The sequence below is a fragment of the Antechinus flavipes genome, chromosome 2, assembly GCF_016432865.1.
Source record: "Antechinus flavipes isolate AdamAnt ecotype Samford, QLD, Australia chromosome 2, AdamAnt_v2, whole genome shotgun sequence".
Taxonomy (NCBI): domain Eukaryota; kingdom Metazoa; phylum Chordata; class Mammalia; order Dasyuromorphia; family Dasyuridae; genus Antechinus; species Antechinus flavipes.
In genome coordinates, this window is record NC_067399.1 from 671,400,548 (window position 1) to 671,418,876 (window position 18,329).

At 35.0% G+C, this 18,329-nt stretch overlaps 1 protein-coding gene across 1 annotated transcript in view; it reads left to right on the top strand.

Moving 5' to 3' along the window:
• PCDH15 (protocadherin related 15) overlaps nucleotides 1-18,329 on the top strand; it is an 859,006-nt gene that overhangs the window by 759,501 nt on the left and 81,176 nt on the right. The window contains exon 25 of the mRNA XM_051973865.1: nucleotides 559-686. Coding sequence (XP_051829825.1) covers nucleotides 559-686 — 128 coding nt within the window. The remainder of the gene's footprint in view (nucleotides 1-558; nucleotides 687-18,329) is intronic.

The window sequence follows — 18,329 nt, forward strand, 5'->3', positions numbered from 1 at the left end:
AGTGGCAGGACAAGAGCCAAACAGCCTGACAATTTCAAATATGGGCAAAAGATAATGGATGATATTTCCATATAAACATGTAGATTTGACATGGCTATAAGAACAGATATAGACACTGTTATTCTTAAAGGTAAGCTATGAATGTTCATTCTTGTAAATAGAGGTCGATCTTTGCCAGTGACCCTGAAAATAAATCAAGCTGTAGACTAAATACATTTGTGGAAGTGGAAAAGTTTGATAATTACTGCAGATAAAGTGTCATGAGAATTTATCCACTCATATATGGGAATAAAATGCATCACTCCCAGCCAGTGTTACCCTAGTGATGATCAGAATTGAGAATATTCTATCTATGGACTTTGGGATAATTAAGCAATATCTAAGATAAATAATGTTATTACTGAGCCTCTTTTTTTAGGAAAAAAAATTGTATTATGTCTTTAATTGTGTAATTTCCAGTAGCCTCTATGTTAATAGCCCTTTTTCCTTTGTAGCCTAAGAATTTTTAAGGTTGTTGACTTGGACATATAATTGAAATCTATTATTTTTCCCTCCCAGGCAATTCAGCCAAAGTGTACATTGAAGTTCAGGATGAGAATGATCATGCTCCGGTCTTTCAGAAAAGGTTATACATTGGGGGAGTGTCTGAAGAAGCACTGATGTTTTCATCTGTCCTCAGAGTGAAGGTAGGCATTTATAGACTAGGGATATATGTATATCCCTATATAACCAAGAAAATATAGAACTCCATATTAACCATAACAGACAAACAAAATTTGCTGACATATATATTGTTTCTGAACAGAGACCAAGAAAATCTGGACTCCATATTAACTATAACAGACAAATGGAATGTGCTGACATGTCTATTGCTTCTGAGCAGGCTGAGAGGGTGTGAGATTAAACATTCAAATGCATGTTCTTTGGAGGATGATTTTAAGATTGTTTATCTACCTTTCAGCTCTATTTTTAATATTCTTGGAGCAAAATGGGACCTTAATAGCTATGCTGGACAGGGAAAGGAGCAACAAAACAAACAAACAAACAAAATCTCCAAAATACATAAAATTTTTAGAACAGGAGAGTTATAACTATTGAGGAAGACCTTTTAAAAACTGAAGAAGGGGAAGAGTATCACAGAAAGTCAAAATTGGAAGAGACCTAAGAGATCATCTAATACAACCTATCTTGTACAAGCATATTGTCATTGTCACGTCTGACAAGAATTTCCAATAATGTAATATCTATCATTCTTGAAGTTGCCAATTCACTTTCAAATATTTTCAATTAATAGGAAGAAAGATTTTCTATAAATGTATCTTAATATATTTTTCTTTACAACTCCTACCCACAGAACCTCATTTTACCCCCTGGCAATAAGAACAAGTCTAGTCCATCATCTAAGTACTCAAAGACAGTCTCACATCCTTTCCCACCTGTCAAAAAAAAATGAGAAGCCAAGCAAAAGAGAAAGCAAAAATAGATCTATTATAGTGAGATTTGTTGTCAAAATCTGAGGAGAAGCCAGAGTGGACATTTACCAGGGATTTTTAACCTATGTTCAGTTGATACACATAAATGAGCAAATCTGTTGAATTTGTTTGTTTTTTAAACATATTTTGATAACTTTATTTCAGTGTATTTCATTTCATCTGTTAAGTTAAGTATTTTTATTTCATGCATTTAAGAATAAGATTTTGAGGTGATTAGATGATGCAGTGGATAAAGCACTGACCCTGAAGTCAGGAGGACCTAACTTCACATCTAGTTTTAGACACTTAACATTTACTAGCTGTGTGACCCTAGGCAAGTCATTTAACCCCAACTGTTTTACCAAAAAGAAAAAGAAGAAGAAGATTCTGAGAAGGTTTCATCAGATGGGTAAAAAGAAGGAAGACATGAGGGACTTTACAGGATGTTAATAACTAATAATACCAATTTTAATAATAATTAGCAATTTAAGGTGTTAGCAATTTGGATGAAAGAGTAAAAAAATGTTCATTTAGACATATATAAATAGTTGATTATGACAAATAAGAAATGGGGAAAAATAAAAACATGAATTAGATAATAATGCAAGCTTTCTTGATTTTTAGAGGGTATTTACTTTAATTTTTTGTTTGTTTACTTTAGAAGAGATTTACTTTAAGTAGCATAAAACTTATCATAAGGAAGTAGTCAAGGTCAGACATTTCTTTGAAGACCGAGTTAGCACCCTGGATACCTTAGAATCCGCCAGAGTCAGGATAAGCAAAAGTCCTTGGTTTTTATTCTTGGTCTTTAGGGGTAGAAGTGAAAGGAATGGACACAGGATCTCCGTGACCTTTCTTCTCCTCCTCTACTGCCAAAGTGACTCTGGCTTGTCTTACTCCACCTCCTAATCCCTCCCACAATTCTCCGTATATACCAAAAGATCAAACATCACAGAACAGTGGGAAGGGCCATTTTCCAAGTATATACTAGTAGAATATTATCCAATCAGTAATTAGCCTTGAGTGCTCAGTTGTCCAACCCCAGTGCATCAACTCAGAATTTCAGCCCTTTACACATTTCCTCAACCAATAAACACTTGATCTCTTTTCTAAGAGGAAAGCTATGACAATGAAGAGAATTGCTTATTTAATGTACAATATCATACACAATCTTACAAAGGAGATTGTGGGAGATTTTGAGTAGTACTAACATAAAAATTAAAAATATGAGAAAGAGAAAAGAGATTCAAAGAAATCTTGCTGGTTCATATGAGTAATTTTTATCCTTTGAAGAATTTTTATAAATGTGCATTTAAAGTTAAAACTAGTTTTAAAGTTAAACTTGTTAAGAAAATATTCTATATTATTTTTATTTTCCTTAAATTTATGGCAGAGAAAATGAAAGATTTCAATTTGCACAATTAGATAAAAATTTAATTACTAATTTCATTTTAAAAAATTCAGATAAGATCATTGTCCCAAAGATTACAGAGACTCACATGGTTAAAGTTATTGCCCAAGATTATATTGGTAATAAACTCTAAGATTTGAACTTGGATCCAATGACTTCAAGCTAGGAGCTCTTTTCATTGCACTATGATGCTGTGTCATTAGGTAATAGTTCATTTGTAGTCTTTTTTTTTTATGAAACTTGATATCAGACAAATAGAATTTGTTGATTCTACTTTGTGCCAAGCACTATTTTAGTCTGATTGGTTGGTTGCTGTCCTTCATTCTCAAATGAATCACTATGGCATCACTATGTTGGGGTCAAGGTACCACATGTCCAATTATGGCTGATCAAAACACCATGAAGGAGACTGTATCACAGGATGGGACATATAGTCCTATGAACATTTGAAGTGTAGATATCTCTCAATTTCTGCATATCATGTTGTCTTTGATCTACTGCAATTCTACTTTTTTTCATAGAACATCTTCTTCTTTGAGGTGGGTGCACCATACTGAACCCAGAATCAGAAAGAACTGGTTTTAAATCCAGGCTCAGACTGATACTAACTGTATGCCCCTAAACAAGTCATTTAACTTCAAATGCCCATTCCTTTATTTGAAGATCTTTAGGACCCTTGCAGATCTAAAATCTTACATATAAAAAAATTATGTATGTAAACGTAAACCTGTTATGTAAACATATAAGAAAAGACAAAGATTTTTTTTTAATTTCATGAGAGAATAAGCATTGAAATAGGGGTATAGATAGAAGTCATTAGAACAAGTTCAATACAGAGGGTGGAACCTGAGCTGTTCTGAAAGTAAAGCAGAGGTGCAGAAAAGCTGCATCCAGATGTGGGAAAATTACTTTTGCAAAGGCATTCATAAAAAATAAAGAAGCCCATAAAAGCCCAGCATCTTTGTTTGGGGTTTCTTTCATTTGTTTTTATTGTACTTGTTCAGACCTATGATTTAATTGATCTAGGTATCAGTGATAGGGGATGAAATGCCCTCTCTCATTTTTAATCAACCCCTGCTGTGGAACTGAATCTCAAAATGCTTCCTGCCACACTGTAAGGTTTCCCAGGCTATCACAGTCAAAATATGCCATAGGAAGGGCTTGAACAAAAGGTTGACGTATTCTGGCTTTATTTTTCAGTGTAAGGGAGAAGAAATTGAATCAGTTCATTCTAAATTTGAATAGTTGAATTCAAGCCAGTCACTCTAAAAAAACAGAACAAGAAGATCAACCAACAAGGACAAAACTCATTACGATTGATTTTGACTAAAGGAATCGTGCTGTTGTCAGTCAATCCATGCCATCTACGTGTTTTATATTGATATGTATACATACACACATATTTGAACATTCAGGGATCAGGGAAGATGCTTCTTTAATGCAGTTAAACTACTGTTTCCCTTTTAGACTGATAGTCATGCAATTCCTGCATTGAACTAATTGCTACATTAGCAATAAATTCAAACCTGAGGTACAACGCTATAAAAGTAACAGGAAGACGATGGTTTGGGGAGTGAGAAGAAGGTTGATAGCACTTGTAGTTCTTAAGTGCAGAGGGATGATTTTACCCTTCCTCTTCACCACTATCTCTATTTCCCTGGATGCATCCTCATTCCACTTTCCTAACATATCTCTTTCTACATGAGTTCATACTTTTCTACCATACCCAGCTTCTAACCAACATATCCAACTTAGTTTATGGGAAACTGTTATGCTTCTTAATTTGTATTAAAATTTAAGGATCTATTGGGGAAATTATGTATTAGGAGATAAGACAGATGACAGATACATATATTTGTATGTTTGTGTGTGTCTACACATTGATACATAAATATATACATACATTGATACACAGATATAGAAATTCTTATAATTATCTATAGGCATATACATGTTAGGTTGTATATGTATTGTGTGTATGTGTAAACAATGTGTATTTGCCAACACATGTTTTGTATGCGTGTATATACACTGTACATGAGTGTTAGTATACATGGAAACTCTATATACATATATGAAAATGTGTATATAATTTTCTCTGAGAGAATGAAGATATAGGTATGATGATAACTCACATATTTAAGTGTATGTCTATAGATAACGTAGATGTATATATATGTGTGTATAGATGAAGATGGATAGGAGTTAAAAAGAAAAACTGTTGAATCCTTGGAAAAATAAGGAGGCTTCTAACTGATTATGATTAATTTTCTAAAGCAGAGGGTGAAAGTTGTAGGCACTCCGGGATCCCAACTGATTGATGGTGTGTAGTTTGTACAGAATCCAAGGAAGATCAATTTGGGAAGCACATTTTCTAATTTATTTAATTCATTTCCCCCAAATCATCGCCACTCCTTATGCTAAAAATATCATATGGTTTACTCATTAGCTTAATTAATTACAGGAATGTAGGCAGTTGCCAACTCCTAATAAGGTAATTGAGTCTGTTCTCTGCTCTCTTTGGGGAGTCAAGATAGTGAGAACTGACATCTCTTGGCCCCAATCTGAGGTATTAAGAATGCTGCAAAAGTGCCTGATACTTTTATTTGGGTTTTGGCTGAATTCCAATAATTTTTTTTTTGGAAATTTTTCCATATTTTATCATGGAATTATTAAAGTTGGTGAATTGCCAGATTTCAAATAATAATAATGATGATGATGATGATAATAGCATCCCACCTAATCAGATGGTTTGTAAAAGCATTTTTCATCATCTTATTTGATATCACTGAAGAGTTGCCTGCTAGGCAATCTGACAGGATTATCCCCATTTATATATAAGAAAAGAGAGCCTTAGGGAAGTCAGATAATTCAAAAAGGAGTGGCTGAGACAGAATTCTAAGTCCAAAGAGCATTTATTGAGCACCTGTTGTCTTCCAATCTCTATATTAGGTTGTTGGGGCTATATGAAAGATAATATCAAAATAGTCTGTGTTCTCAAGAGGTTTTTGTTTTATTGCCAAACGTAGGTAAATACATAAATAGTTTAATGATAAATCTTGATCTTAGTGGAGGGGTGAAGGAGACAGGAGAGCCACCACGAGGCTGGTCAAAGAGAGAATGTCTCTTTTCCAATCCTCCTCAGCCTTTATATACCTTAGTACAATTACATCATTACAGCATACTGAATAAGTGTGAACTAGAGAAGCATTACATCACCATACTAAGTACTAAGTATATATGTGAACTAGAGAACCATCATCTCATCAATTCCACTGAGTTAATACCTTGTTTCAAGTATACTTCTCTAGAGTTCCAGCCCTCTACAAATGGGTATGTTAAAATATTGGCAAATTATATACTAAATACTTAGGAAGGATGGAGGGCCCAGCAGCAGGGCAGAAGCCAGGTGAGGGCTTCTTGGAGGAGGTGGTGCTTGAGCTGAGCCAGAAGAAAATTGGAGGTAGATGCTCAAAGAGGCAAAGGTCAAGAAGAAGGGCAGCCCAAACCAAAGAAATTTAGAAAAAAAGAATAAGAAATTAATTTTAAGTAGTTATTAGGCATCTATTAGCCAAGAACTCAGTCTGGGGTCAGTATTCAACATCAAAAATGTTCTTCCTCAATGATCCTCCTATTGACAATGTATGTGAATGGGTGGGGAGGAAGAAGAATGTGGATAACACCAGTATCTCATTCCTGAATCTTTTAACACCAGAAACACCAACAATAACTGTTCACGTACTACTTATCATCTGCCAGGCAATCTGCTAAGTGCTTTACAAATACTCTCTCATTTGATCTTCATAACAACCCTGGGAAGTAATTATTATCCCCATTTTACAGATGGGGAAACTGAAGTCAATAGGAGTGGCTTGCCCAGAATCACACAGCCCAGTAAGTGTCAGAAACCACATTAAAAGCCATATTTTCCTGAGTCCGGGCTGAGCAATCTATGTACTACATTGCCTAGCTATCCTTCTGACTGAATTATGTAATTTGAAAGAATCACTTAAGTGCTGAATTTGTTTTGTCATCTCTATATTAAAGAGATTGAATGAAAAGAGCTCCCAGGTTAATTATGGGTAGCACATTTTAGGAAGTTCATTGCTAAGCTGGAAAGTCTCCAGAGAAGAGCAACTGGGAAAGGACAGGGTCTCAAGTATGTGCCACAGGAAGATCCATTAATAATTCCTAACTGACTGAGTGCTTGAAGGAAAAGGAGTACTCAGCCTGCAGAGAAAGGACTTCACAGGGTTCTGACAAGTGCAGCCCTCAAACTGTCTAGTGCTAATCGGTTCTACTTGGACCTAAGGGACAGAACAGGGGCCAATAGATAGGAGTGATAGGAGTGACAAAGATATTAATCTGTAAAGGATGGAGTAGGAAAAAAAAAAACTCCTCATAATTAGTACTCCCTCAAAATGAAAGAAAAAAAAAACTACCAGAAGAGCCCTGCAACTCTTTCTTATCCACATTGTTTGTAATCTTTGATATGGACGGCAAACTTTAAACTCCACTTCCCTTGGGTGATATTTCTTCATTGGAATATAAGCTCTTTGAGAACAGGGATCATGTTTTTTATTTTATCTGTATCATTAGAGCTTAGCACATAGTAGGACCTTCATTTATTCACATAGTAGGGAATTGGGTCATTCCTAAATAGTGTATCTCCTATGCATACTTCACAAATGTTATAGAAGTGACAGATTTTCTTTTGTAAATATGATTAGAAGGGTCAAAATGAACATGTTTAGGCATATCTGTACATTGAATGTTCAAAGATATGCCACATTTTCTGAGTCTCTAGTTCACCTGCACATGGGCTCAGATGCTAAAAGGCATGTCTGAGAAAAAAATTTGGAGTCCAAAGGCTAACCTCAGGTCTAGCTAGAGATAAGTTTCCAGGGTGATTAAGGAGAGGTCCAAACTGTAGGCAATATCTAGCATCAGCATATCTATTTAGTAGTAGAAATGGCATTTTCCCCATTTTGATATTGATTATTGTCCTCTATAGCATTACAGGGAGAGACACAATTCCCTTGACATCATGTTGAATGACATTCTATTATAGGGCCAAACCACAAGCAACTGGCACAAGTTGCCAAAAAAGGCAAACCCGTGCCTGATGTCAGAAAATACTGCATAGTATTTAGTTTTGCAAAAATAGGATTGGCTGCTCTGCAAGGGGAAGTTCTCTCTTACTGAATATCTTAAATAAAGGATCAATGGCTTCTTAGGGGTTGGTTATTTGGGAATAGTTCTATAAATAAATACTGGATTATATGGCAAGTAATGTTGCTTCTAATTCTGAGTTTCTGTGATTCTCATACCTTTTAGACTTGGTGTTTTATTTTCCTAATACATTGAAAAGCAGGTTCTTTTCTCAATCCTATCTTAACCTGGTTTAGTGTGTATGCAGCAAAAATTCCTTTTAAAATAATGATGGACTGTGTAGTACCTTGGAATGATATGCCATTTATCCAGGAAAATCTAAGTCAATTACTATTTCCCACAGCGGTACTCCTTTCCTTCCAGTTCCAAACATCCCAAACAATTAAGTTTTTCCTCTTTATGACCTCACTGACATTCTCCTCAAAAAGAGAATCTTCCAGCTTTCCATCCACCAAATAATCTCTTCTCATAAAATAAATATTTTTTTAGCTCTAGAAATATAAAAATGTTTGGATTATCTAAGATGTGGAAGGGTTTTGAAAATAGAAGGAACTTTTGTTGAAATCAAATGGAAAAGTAATTGACTCTCCTAACTGACAATTTCTAAATAGAAATTTGATAGTCTTCTAAACATTATGAGCTGTTGGAAATGAAAAATAAAGAAAGGATAGTTTATTCCTAGAATGGCCAAAGGATTTTTTTCTTTTCCTGGGCTTATGGGTAGGATGTGTATTTCAAAGTATGCTTGAACTCCATTGGGACCAAAATCCTTTCAGTGTCTGCATGTCTCGCAGATGATTAAATGTTTAACAATCCAAGGGATTATTATCTTTTAGGCTAAGCATGCATTACCCTATAGAAGGTTTAATATATTGCACAATAGAAATGGCCCTGAGTATTGTCCTGTATTATGTTTCAAGGACCATATCCCATTTCATATCCCCAATTTATCCCTTGACAGGAATAATGATACTAGATACTCTTATCAATTTCTGAAGACTTTCAAAACCGAGGGCAACTCTACAAATTGGTTAGCCAGATAATTCAGGGAAACAAAACTCAATTTTGTCTGAATTATCCAGTTCATTACTCAAGTCATCACTTAATTCTGTTTTGTAGATTTGACAGAGGAGTTCTATAATTCTGGAAAGATACAAAGAGAATAAAAGAAATTCTTCAGAAATCCCATTCATCATATTCTTGGCTGTTAAAATGAACTTTTATTTTTATTTTAAATTATTACCGCTATAGCTTGATGCCGGTTGCTTTCCTTTGCAATTTATTTGAATCTGCACCGTGAATAATAGCTATCAGCAATGGGAGAAGGAATTTAAAGAATCAATAGAGGTGGGGTTTCAAACCAGCTCTGTAGCAACTGTGTGATATTATCTCCTTCCTCTGCTTTGTCCTCTATCATCTTTCTATATACTCTTTCACTTCATACCTTAATTATCTTTTATGACTTTAATTAACATCTCAATGCAAATTATTCACAGATCCACGTATTCTACTCTAGTCTTTTTTCTCATCTCTGGTCCCACGTGGCCAACTGCCTATTGGATATTTTGAAATGAATTTTGCCATAATAATCTACAACTTAAATGAAAAGCTGACTTTTTATCTCAGCCCCTTTTATCTCTCAAGGTCACCACCATCTTCCCTGTCACCAGAGTAAAAATGTTGGTAACATTCTCATATTCTTATTCTTAATCAGCCGTGTATACAATCAGTTGATAAATTGTGCCTTCCTTAACTATGTAACATTTTCTCTATCTATATGGTTAGCACATTATGCTAGTTTTCCCATCATTCTTTTACCTGGACTATGACAGAAGTCCCTTCCTTAAGTTTCTCCCTATTCCAATCCATTCTCCCCTACCCCATAAATTCCAGTGGTTCTCTATTGCTTCTAGCATCAACTATAACGTGTTCTAGTATTTCAAGTTCTGTGCAACTGAACCCCAATCTATCTTCCCAGATTTATTATATGCCATGTTGCAACTACAATGGTCTCCTTCCTGTTCTCATAGCAGAAATACCATTTCTTTTATCCATGCCTTTGTCCAAGCTATAGTAGAGTATATTCCTTCCTCATTTCTACCTCTTAAAATCTCTAGTTTTCCTCAAGTCTCAACTCATTGACCATCTATATGAAATCATTCCTGATTTCTCCAATTAATAAAAGCTGTCCCTCAAAAATGAGACACATGAGGCAGCTAGGTGGTGCAGTAGATAGAGCACCAGCCCTGAATTCAGGAGGACCTGAGTTCAAATCTGGTCTCAGACACTTAACACTTGACCCTTGACAAGTCACTTAACTCCAATTGCCTCAGACAAAAGAGAGAAAGAGAGAGAGAGAGAGACAGACAGACAGACAGACAGACATATGATCTATATGTTTTATGCATACTTATATGTATAGGTCTGGATATATTGTAAACTCCTGGAAAGTAAAGACATTTATTCCTAATGCCTATCATAGTGTTTGGCACATAGATATTTATTCATTCATTCAGTGAATTAAATTAATTTCAATAAGCACTGATTCAATGCCTATTATGTGCAACATATTATAACTATTGAAAAACTAAATATGTCATGATTTAGGTAGAAATAGGAGGTCAAGGAATGGCCAAAGAAGAATCGACAAGAAGTTAATATAATTACAGAAAACCAAACTAAAGCCAAGTTGAGTCTCATCTACATATTAAACAACAAGCAAAAGGTAGAATCCAAGCAGGTGAACTGACATAAGTGTTTCAAAATTTAAAGTTTAAAAAACCAAATATCAGTTTAGGAAAGATCCTTGGCATCCATATAGCCAGCCTGTAGTCCCAAAAGAAATCTCCACTATTATATAACCAATCAATGTTCATCCTGTCTCCAGGAGAATGAAATCAACTATCTACTGAGGCAGTTAATTCTAAATGTCTGGAAATTTGGTTTTGTTTCCATCAAGCCCAGTTGTTCTCTCTGTGGTTTTCATCCAATTCTCCTAATTCTACCCTCTTGGGTTAACTACCTCTCCTTTTTTTTGCCCCAATGACAGTCCTTTAAATGCAGCAATCATATCCACTCTAATTTTCTCCAGACTAAATATATCTTTATTTTCTTGATCTCAATATTATAATAGTACCTAAATCCCAGGATTGTTGTATCAAATGAATTAATATTTGTAAAGATCTTTACAAATCTTAAACTATATAAATAAACTATACAAATGCCAGTTATTATTTTCTTGTTGTTACTACTATTTTTATTCTTATTCTATTGCAAGAATTCAAAATCTTTCACTGTCTTCATTGCCCTTCTCCAGATAGTGTCAAATTATCTGGAAGAGAAAATAACACTCCAGACATCATCTAAAACAGATAACAATATCATTTCTCCCTTCTTGGAAGTCATATATCACTGCATGTCATTTTTAAAACATTAACATTTTTGGCCACCTTGTTATCCTGTTAACTCATATGAGGTTTCCATTGTAAGATCATAGATATGGAACTATAAGAAATTTCATATGCTATCTAGTTCATTCTGTTCATTTTGTACATGAGGAAACTCAAGCCCAAGAAAGTTAAATAATTTTTCAGGGTTTTACAGATATTATCAAGAGTGAGATTTGAACACAGATCCTGTGACTCCAGAGATGGTGTTCTTTCCACTGCCCACTTGCACTTTATAAAGTCTTAAATTAAAAAGCACGGATCATAAAGGTGTGTATATATGCATGCCTTGCTGATGGAGACAAGTACACGAGTAGAGAGAGCAAGAGTTCTCAAGGATGGAAGCTTTTATCATGGGCAGCACTGCCCCTCTCTGGCCTTTGCTAAGTGATTGAGCTCTCAGGCATTTGGGGACATTCATTTGAAGAAGCTGTTTTCTAGGCCCACCATAAATTGCAAGTTTGAAAAAAGTGAAAGCTAGGATAATACTAACTCATGTTTCTATGATGCTTTAAAAGTTGGTGCTTCTCTTGCATAACTCCTGCAAAGGATATAAATAGTACAAGTGTTTTCTGTCCATTTTATAGATTAGGAAACAGCACAAAAAAGTTATATAATTTGTCTATGGTTAAATGTATAGTAAAAATCAGAGGCAGAATTTGAATCAAGCCTCCAAGGTATGAAGTCTACTCATTAAGTATGAATTGAAAGGCAGGGTAATGTAGCAAGAACACTGGCTTTTGTGGCATGGGACCTGGGTTCAAATGCTTATCATTCAACTTGCTTTCTGTGTGACTTCAGGCAACTCACTTTAGCTCTCTGGATCCAGTTTTCTCATATGTGAAATGAAAGGATTGGACTCTGTTATCTCAAAGGTCCTTATAAGGCCTAGATCAATGAACCTATGAGATGATGGTTCCTTCAAAGACCTTATAGAGTCAAGCATTCTTCCCCTAAGTTAGCATTTCTCTGATATACCAAATGCAAATTTCACACAAAGCAACCACAAGTTTGTGACAAAAGCAGCCCAACCAATTGGGCATGTACCCCTGATTTTAAAATTACATAGCTGATCCTTCTTTCCAGAAATCATCTTCAATTTTAGTATGAAACACTTGTCCAAATCTAGTTCCTGTTGACAGTAGAGAGGAGAAGCAATCAGAAGAGTTAAGTTGAAATAAGAAAGATTTCCTGAATCAATAAATGTTTGGTTGAAATCTACTATTGAAATGTAGCATCATTTATCTTCTCACTAAAGGTATATCACAGAGGAGTATTCAGTTACCAACTCTTCATATCTCTTTAATGGGATAGTCAATTCTCTTAGACCTTAGAATTGATTAGATCAATGGAAACCTTTAAAGGCCAGATTAATGTGCTTTAAATTGCTTTGCCTATTCCGTACTAAACTGGAAATATAAAGGATAGGAGGTATCATTTTTGTCAGTATTTTATCAGATACTTGATTATTCTCTTTCCAAAGCTGATAGCAATAAAAGCTTTTTTTTTTTTTTAATGCTCTAACTCCTTCGGATTTCTCAGAGAACATGATTAAGAAGGGTATACTCTGCTAAGATGAAATCAGTACTTTCAGAAATAGAGATCATAATATTCTATCTCTATAAGTCATTGAAAACATAGAGGATATCTAGTCCTTATTTTACAGATAAGGAAACTGAGATATAGGAAGCAAGGCACATGTATAGTAAGTGTCAGAGCTCGAATTTGAACTCAAATCCTAGAGATAAAGATGGATGCAGTAGCTAGAGAGCATTGGACTTAGAAATAGGAAGATCTCCCTTCAAATATTGTTGCAAACACTAGCTGTGTGACCCTAGCTTAATTAAAATCCCTCAGTTTCCTTTTGTGAGAGACTTGGACTTGATGCTTGTTAAAGCTCCTTCCAACTCTAGAGGTGTTATCCTATGTCCTTTGATACCGAGTTCAATATGCCTTCTACTTCTCCACTTTCCAGAGAATGTTGCTCATCAAATTCTTATTTCTTCTACTGTTGATTTTTCCTGAGAAAAAATCAGGGTTAGAAGAGACCAAAGTTTGCAGGAGTCTGACACTTCTCATCACTGTAAATTTTCATTAAATGCAACAAGCCTTTTAAATGCAACAATTAATAGATGCAACTCACTGGGAATACAAAGGAAAAGATGAAAAATCATCCCTGTCAAAGAATTTACATTTCACTCTAAGATTACAATATACATTCCAGGAAGCTGGAACAAGTTAATTTGAAATAAAATCTGATAGGAATGGGGAAAATTCTAAGATGTGGTCCTTTAACCTAGTCTAGGAACAAACTGAACTCTTCTAAAAAAAGTTCCAACACTTCCCTTCTTTCTACTAAGAGATCATCCATCTCCTATGTTTAGACCTATTCATAGGAAAGACCTTCTACTGAATGAAACAATCAAAAGTTATGTAATAATGGCCCAATTAGACCAAGCACTGTGCTAGGTATAGTGGAAGATACAGAAACAAAAATGAAACATTCTATTATTATTATTTGCAGTCATTATTCTATCCTCTACTGTGGTGATCTTGTTCTCAAAACGCAGCCAGGTGATAAAAGTTCAGATCTTTTATTATCTCCAATATAGCCCGGTTAGCTTAGAGGCCTATCTCTCTGCTTGGTTCCAAGAGCTCCCTCCGAATGTCACCAAATCCAAAGGTTTTGTCCTTCAGCCTCTGCCTCTGCTTTCTTCAGCCTCCAGCCAGCTCCACTCTTCATGTCATTCCGGTGAAATCTCCCAAAGTGCTCTGTGTCTGCACCAGAGTGCTCCTCTCCAGTCCAGCTGAACTCTCTTCTGCGACCAGCCAGCCAAGTGGAATATATTCTCTCTTGCCTTGCCTCGGAGAGAGGGCTTCTGGCGTAATTCCGCTGAAATCTGACCGAGAGCCTCTGTCTGTTTCTTTTATCCAAGAGGGATGAATTGTGGGATACGAGAGAGAGGGATGATGGGTTTTCTCCCATAGTGCTCTCTGGCCCAAAGAGCTTTGAGGGAGGTGTGAATTCACGAAGGTACAAAGTTTACTTTATGAATCTGGCAAACTTGTGAACTCCAATGAGTAAAGGTGCAAACACAAGCATTGTACTAATTAGTTCTACTTAGTACCTTGTTTCAGGTTCTGCCCAAAACATCTTCTTGTAAGATTAGATCAACTCTAATTAGTTAGCAGTTTGTAAAGATTCCAACACTCTACTTCTACTCTTGAAACCTGGTCCTTCAATAATCCTCAATATAATCTAAATTTCAGCTGCTCCCCATCCTACTTACTGTCTAAAAATATGCTCACATGTCCCCCAAACTTAAAAAATGACATTTACCTCCTATTATTCTAAAACCTTGTTCCTTTTCCCCAGTCATACTCCAAAACAAGCAATAAAATTGCATTAATTATTTCCACTTTATGTCTATTTCTTAATTATGAAATCCCTGGAGTCTGGCTTTCAGCAATACTGCTCCACTGAAAGAGCTTTCTCAAAGGTTAGAACAAAAACAATCATTAGGTTGAATGACTTTCTCTTCATTTTCATATTTTCTCATCTTTCTCAGATTTTGAACATGTCATCAATCCCTCTCCTCTTAGATATTCTCTACTCCCTGGGTTTTTTACTACAAGGCACTCTCTTGATTGTCTAGTTAAATTTATGATCAGTCCTGGATATTTTTTTGGAAGAACACTAATTTTTTCTTACCTCCTAAATGTAAATAATCATCCTAGCTAAAATGCTTTTCAATTTAAATATTTCATAAACTAGTGTGGTATAAATTACTTGAAGCGAGGGACTATTTTGCATTTTGTCTTCTTATTGACAACACTTAACACAATACCTGGCACATAGAGGTTCTTTATAAATGTTCACTAGTTGAGCTTTGAGTGGATTAGCTGCCATATTGTAATGCTCTTAAGAGAATGAATATACATTCGAAAACATGAAAAAGAAAATTATTTAGACAATGAATTTATGGATTGATTTTGAGGAAAAGACTGATGTACAATGTACATAAATAAAGTGTGCAAAACATAAAAGAAGAGCTGAAAATTATTGATAAAAGTGATGCATTATTATTGCATCATTATCAAGTGATGATAATAGTGAGAAATTGGGAAAAAAGAGAAAGAAAGATATAGAAAGTTAAAGATAAGAGATAAAGAGGTATAGGTAGAAATTGAGATGGAGGCAGAAAGAATAAAAATAGGATGTGATGAATAAAAATAGAATGAGATTGATAGACATAGGAAAAATGATAAAGACATGAACAAAATCATTATCTTGCCATCATTTAGAAAGGGAAGCAGAGATCAAAGGGAAAGGGTCATTAATAAAGAGTATGAAGTACACGACAATTCTCTTTTCTTATTGGAAAGTTATCTTGAGAAGAATGAACAACCTTTCCCCCAAGTAAATGAATCACAGAATAGAATAAAATCTCTTCTGTCACCTACTGATCCAATTAATGGTCTCATATTTTATAATCAATCTTGGGATCATGAAAATTAAAGATAACTAATGAAAATAAAGGACCAGTAAGTAATAGTGCTTTTCACCTTCATCTTCTTAGCAACGGATGTCATTAAAGATTCTGAAATTTTCATTCAATGAAATAGAATGATTAGGGCAATGGTATCTACCTGCTTAAATGGCAGTTTTTCCTAAAGGATGGGAGGACAGGCCTTGTGTTCAGCAAGACCCCTTGTCCTCTAACACATATTTGTTCTGTAACGATGCTTGAGACATTCATCCTTGAAGTGCCACAAGACATCAAAGACCCTAAATGACAGTCCAATGGTCAATTGACATTAGTGGCAGGATCTTGACATGAAAATTTTCCTAGACCAATAAAATCACAAGTTTATTCCAACTAATGGTAATTAGGATGAGCAATGTTTTTTTCTGCTATTTTACAATATGCCATGAATTTGCACTTTAACAATAAGGTAAGAAAGAAGATTAGATTGGTAATTTCACAAGTGTAGATAACTCCTAGATGAGGAAACTCTCTACCAATGCAGATTGGCATCCTTGCTGCAACTATAATCTTAGAGAGTTTACTAGAGCCCCCAAAAATTGTTCTTGGGGTCACATAGATAATCTATATCAGAGAGAATACTTGAAACCAGGATTTCTTGGCTCCGAGACCAGCACTACAAATCTTACACTCCGTTCCCTTTAGGTATGAATGTCTTAATTCAGTCCCTAATAAATAATGGAATTGTCTTCAGTATTCATTTTCAAAATTAAGAAGGTGTCATGAGACACTTGTAAGAACCTTTAAGAATCCTATAGATTAAATCATATTCCCCATATATGCTGTCTCAAAAGTAGGTTATCTTTCCAGAATGTCTTAAGAGTAGTTGAGGGCTATGTTATGAAGAACCTTAAAAGGTAAATGCTATTAATTCATTTTACAGACAATGGCACAGAAGTTCTGAGGAATTGACTCATCAAGAGTCATAAGGTGTTAAGTAAATAAGGAAGTAGTTGAAATCAAATCTGTTCACTTTTCATCTTATATATGCTTTCATTTGCTACCATGTTGCTCCCTGTTGCACAACTAAAAAAAAAAAAAAGCCAGTGACATAAATGGATGCACAAAAAAAGTGAATTAGTACATTATTTTTTTTTCTGTGATTAGGGTCAGATTAATTAACTATTAGTTTCTTTTTTTAATAATTATAACTTTTTTTATTGACAGAACCCATGTCTGGGTAATTTTTTACAACATTATCCCTTGCACTCACTTCTGTTCCAATTTTTCCCCTCCCTCTCTTCACCCCCTCCCCAGATGGCAAGCAGTCCTATACATGTTAAATATGTCACAGTATATCCTAGATACAATATGTGTGCAGAACCGAACAGTTCTCTTGTTGCACAGGGAGAATTGAATTCAGAAGGTAAAAATAACCCAGGAAGAAAAACAAAAATGCAAACAGTTTACATTCATTTCCCAGTGTTCTTTCTTTGTGTGTAGCTGCTTCTGTCCATCATGGATCAATTGAAAACTATTAGTTTCTTACAAATCGAAATACTCTAGTTACAGGAAATAAACTAAAACTTTCTTTGAACCTGAATTCCTTTTTATTTGGCTTATAATCACTGCAGTGGTTTTCCTAATAATTTTGCAATAACCTTAATTTACTTTTTAATTGCCTAAATTGGAGAAATATTAATGATATTTTATACAGACAAAACAATCCAAAATATATTCAATCCCCTCTAGAAATTCATGTTAAAACACATTACAATCACTCCCTGTTGACCAGCTACTTCTGTACTACCTATAACCATGCCCATTATCCTTAAAAAACCTCATTTGATTCCTCCATCCCTGCTACATCTCTTTTATGGCCACACTCTTTGCAAAGGCTGTTTACAATTAATTCCTCTACTTGCTATTTTCTCTTTCTCTTAACTCTTTGAAGTCTTCTTTCTGACTTCGTCATTCAACCAAAACTGTTCTCTCCAGACTCACTAATGGTATCTTAACTCCCAAATCTAATAGCTTTTCCCTCATTCTTCTCTACCTTTTTGCAGCCATCAGCATTACTGGCTATCTTCTTCACCTTAATGCTTTCTTCTCCTTAAGTTGTCTTGATATTTCCTTCTCTTGTTTTTCTTCCCATCTAACCCCTCATTATTCTTTTTTTGGCTCTTCATCAGCATGATGCCCAGTAACAGAGGTTGTCCTTTTGGTCTCTATCCTGGATATTCTTCTGTTCTTCATCTAATCCTATTTCACTTGGTGATTTCATGAGCTCCCAATCAAGAAAAATCCCAATTAAGAAAATCAATCTCAGTTAAGATCCCAG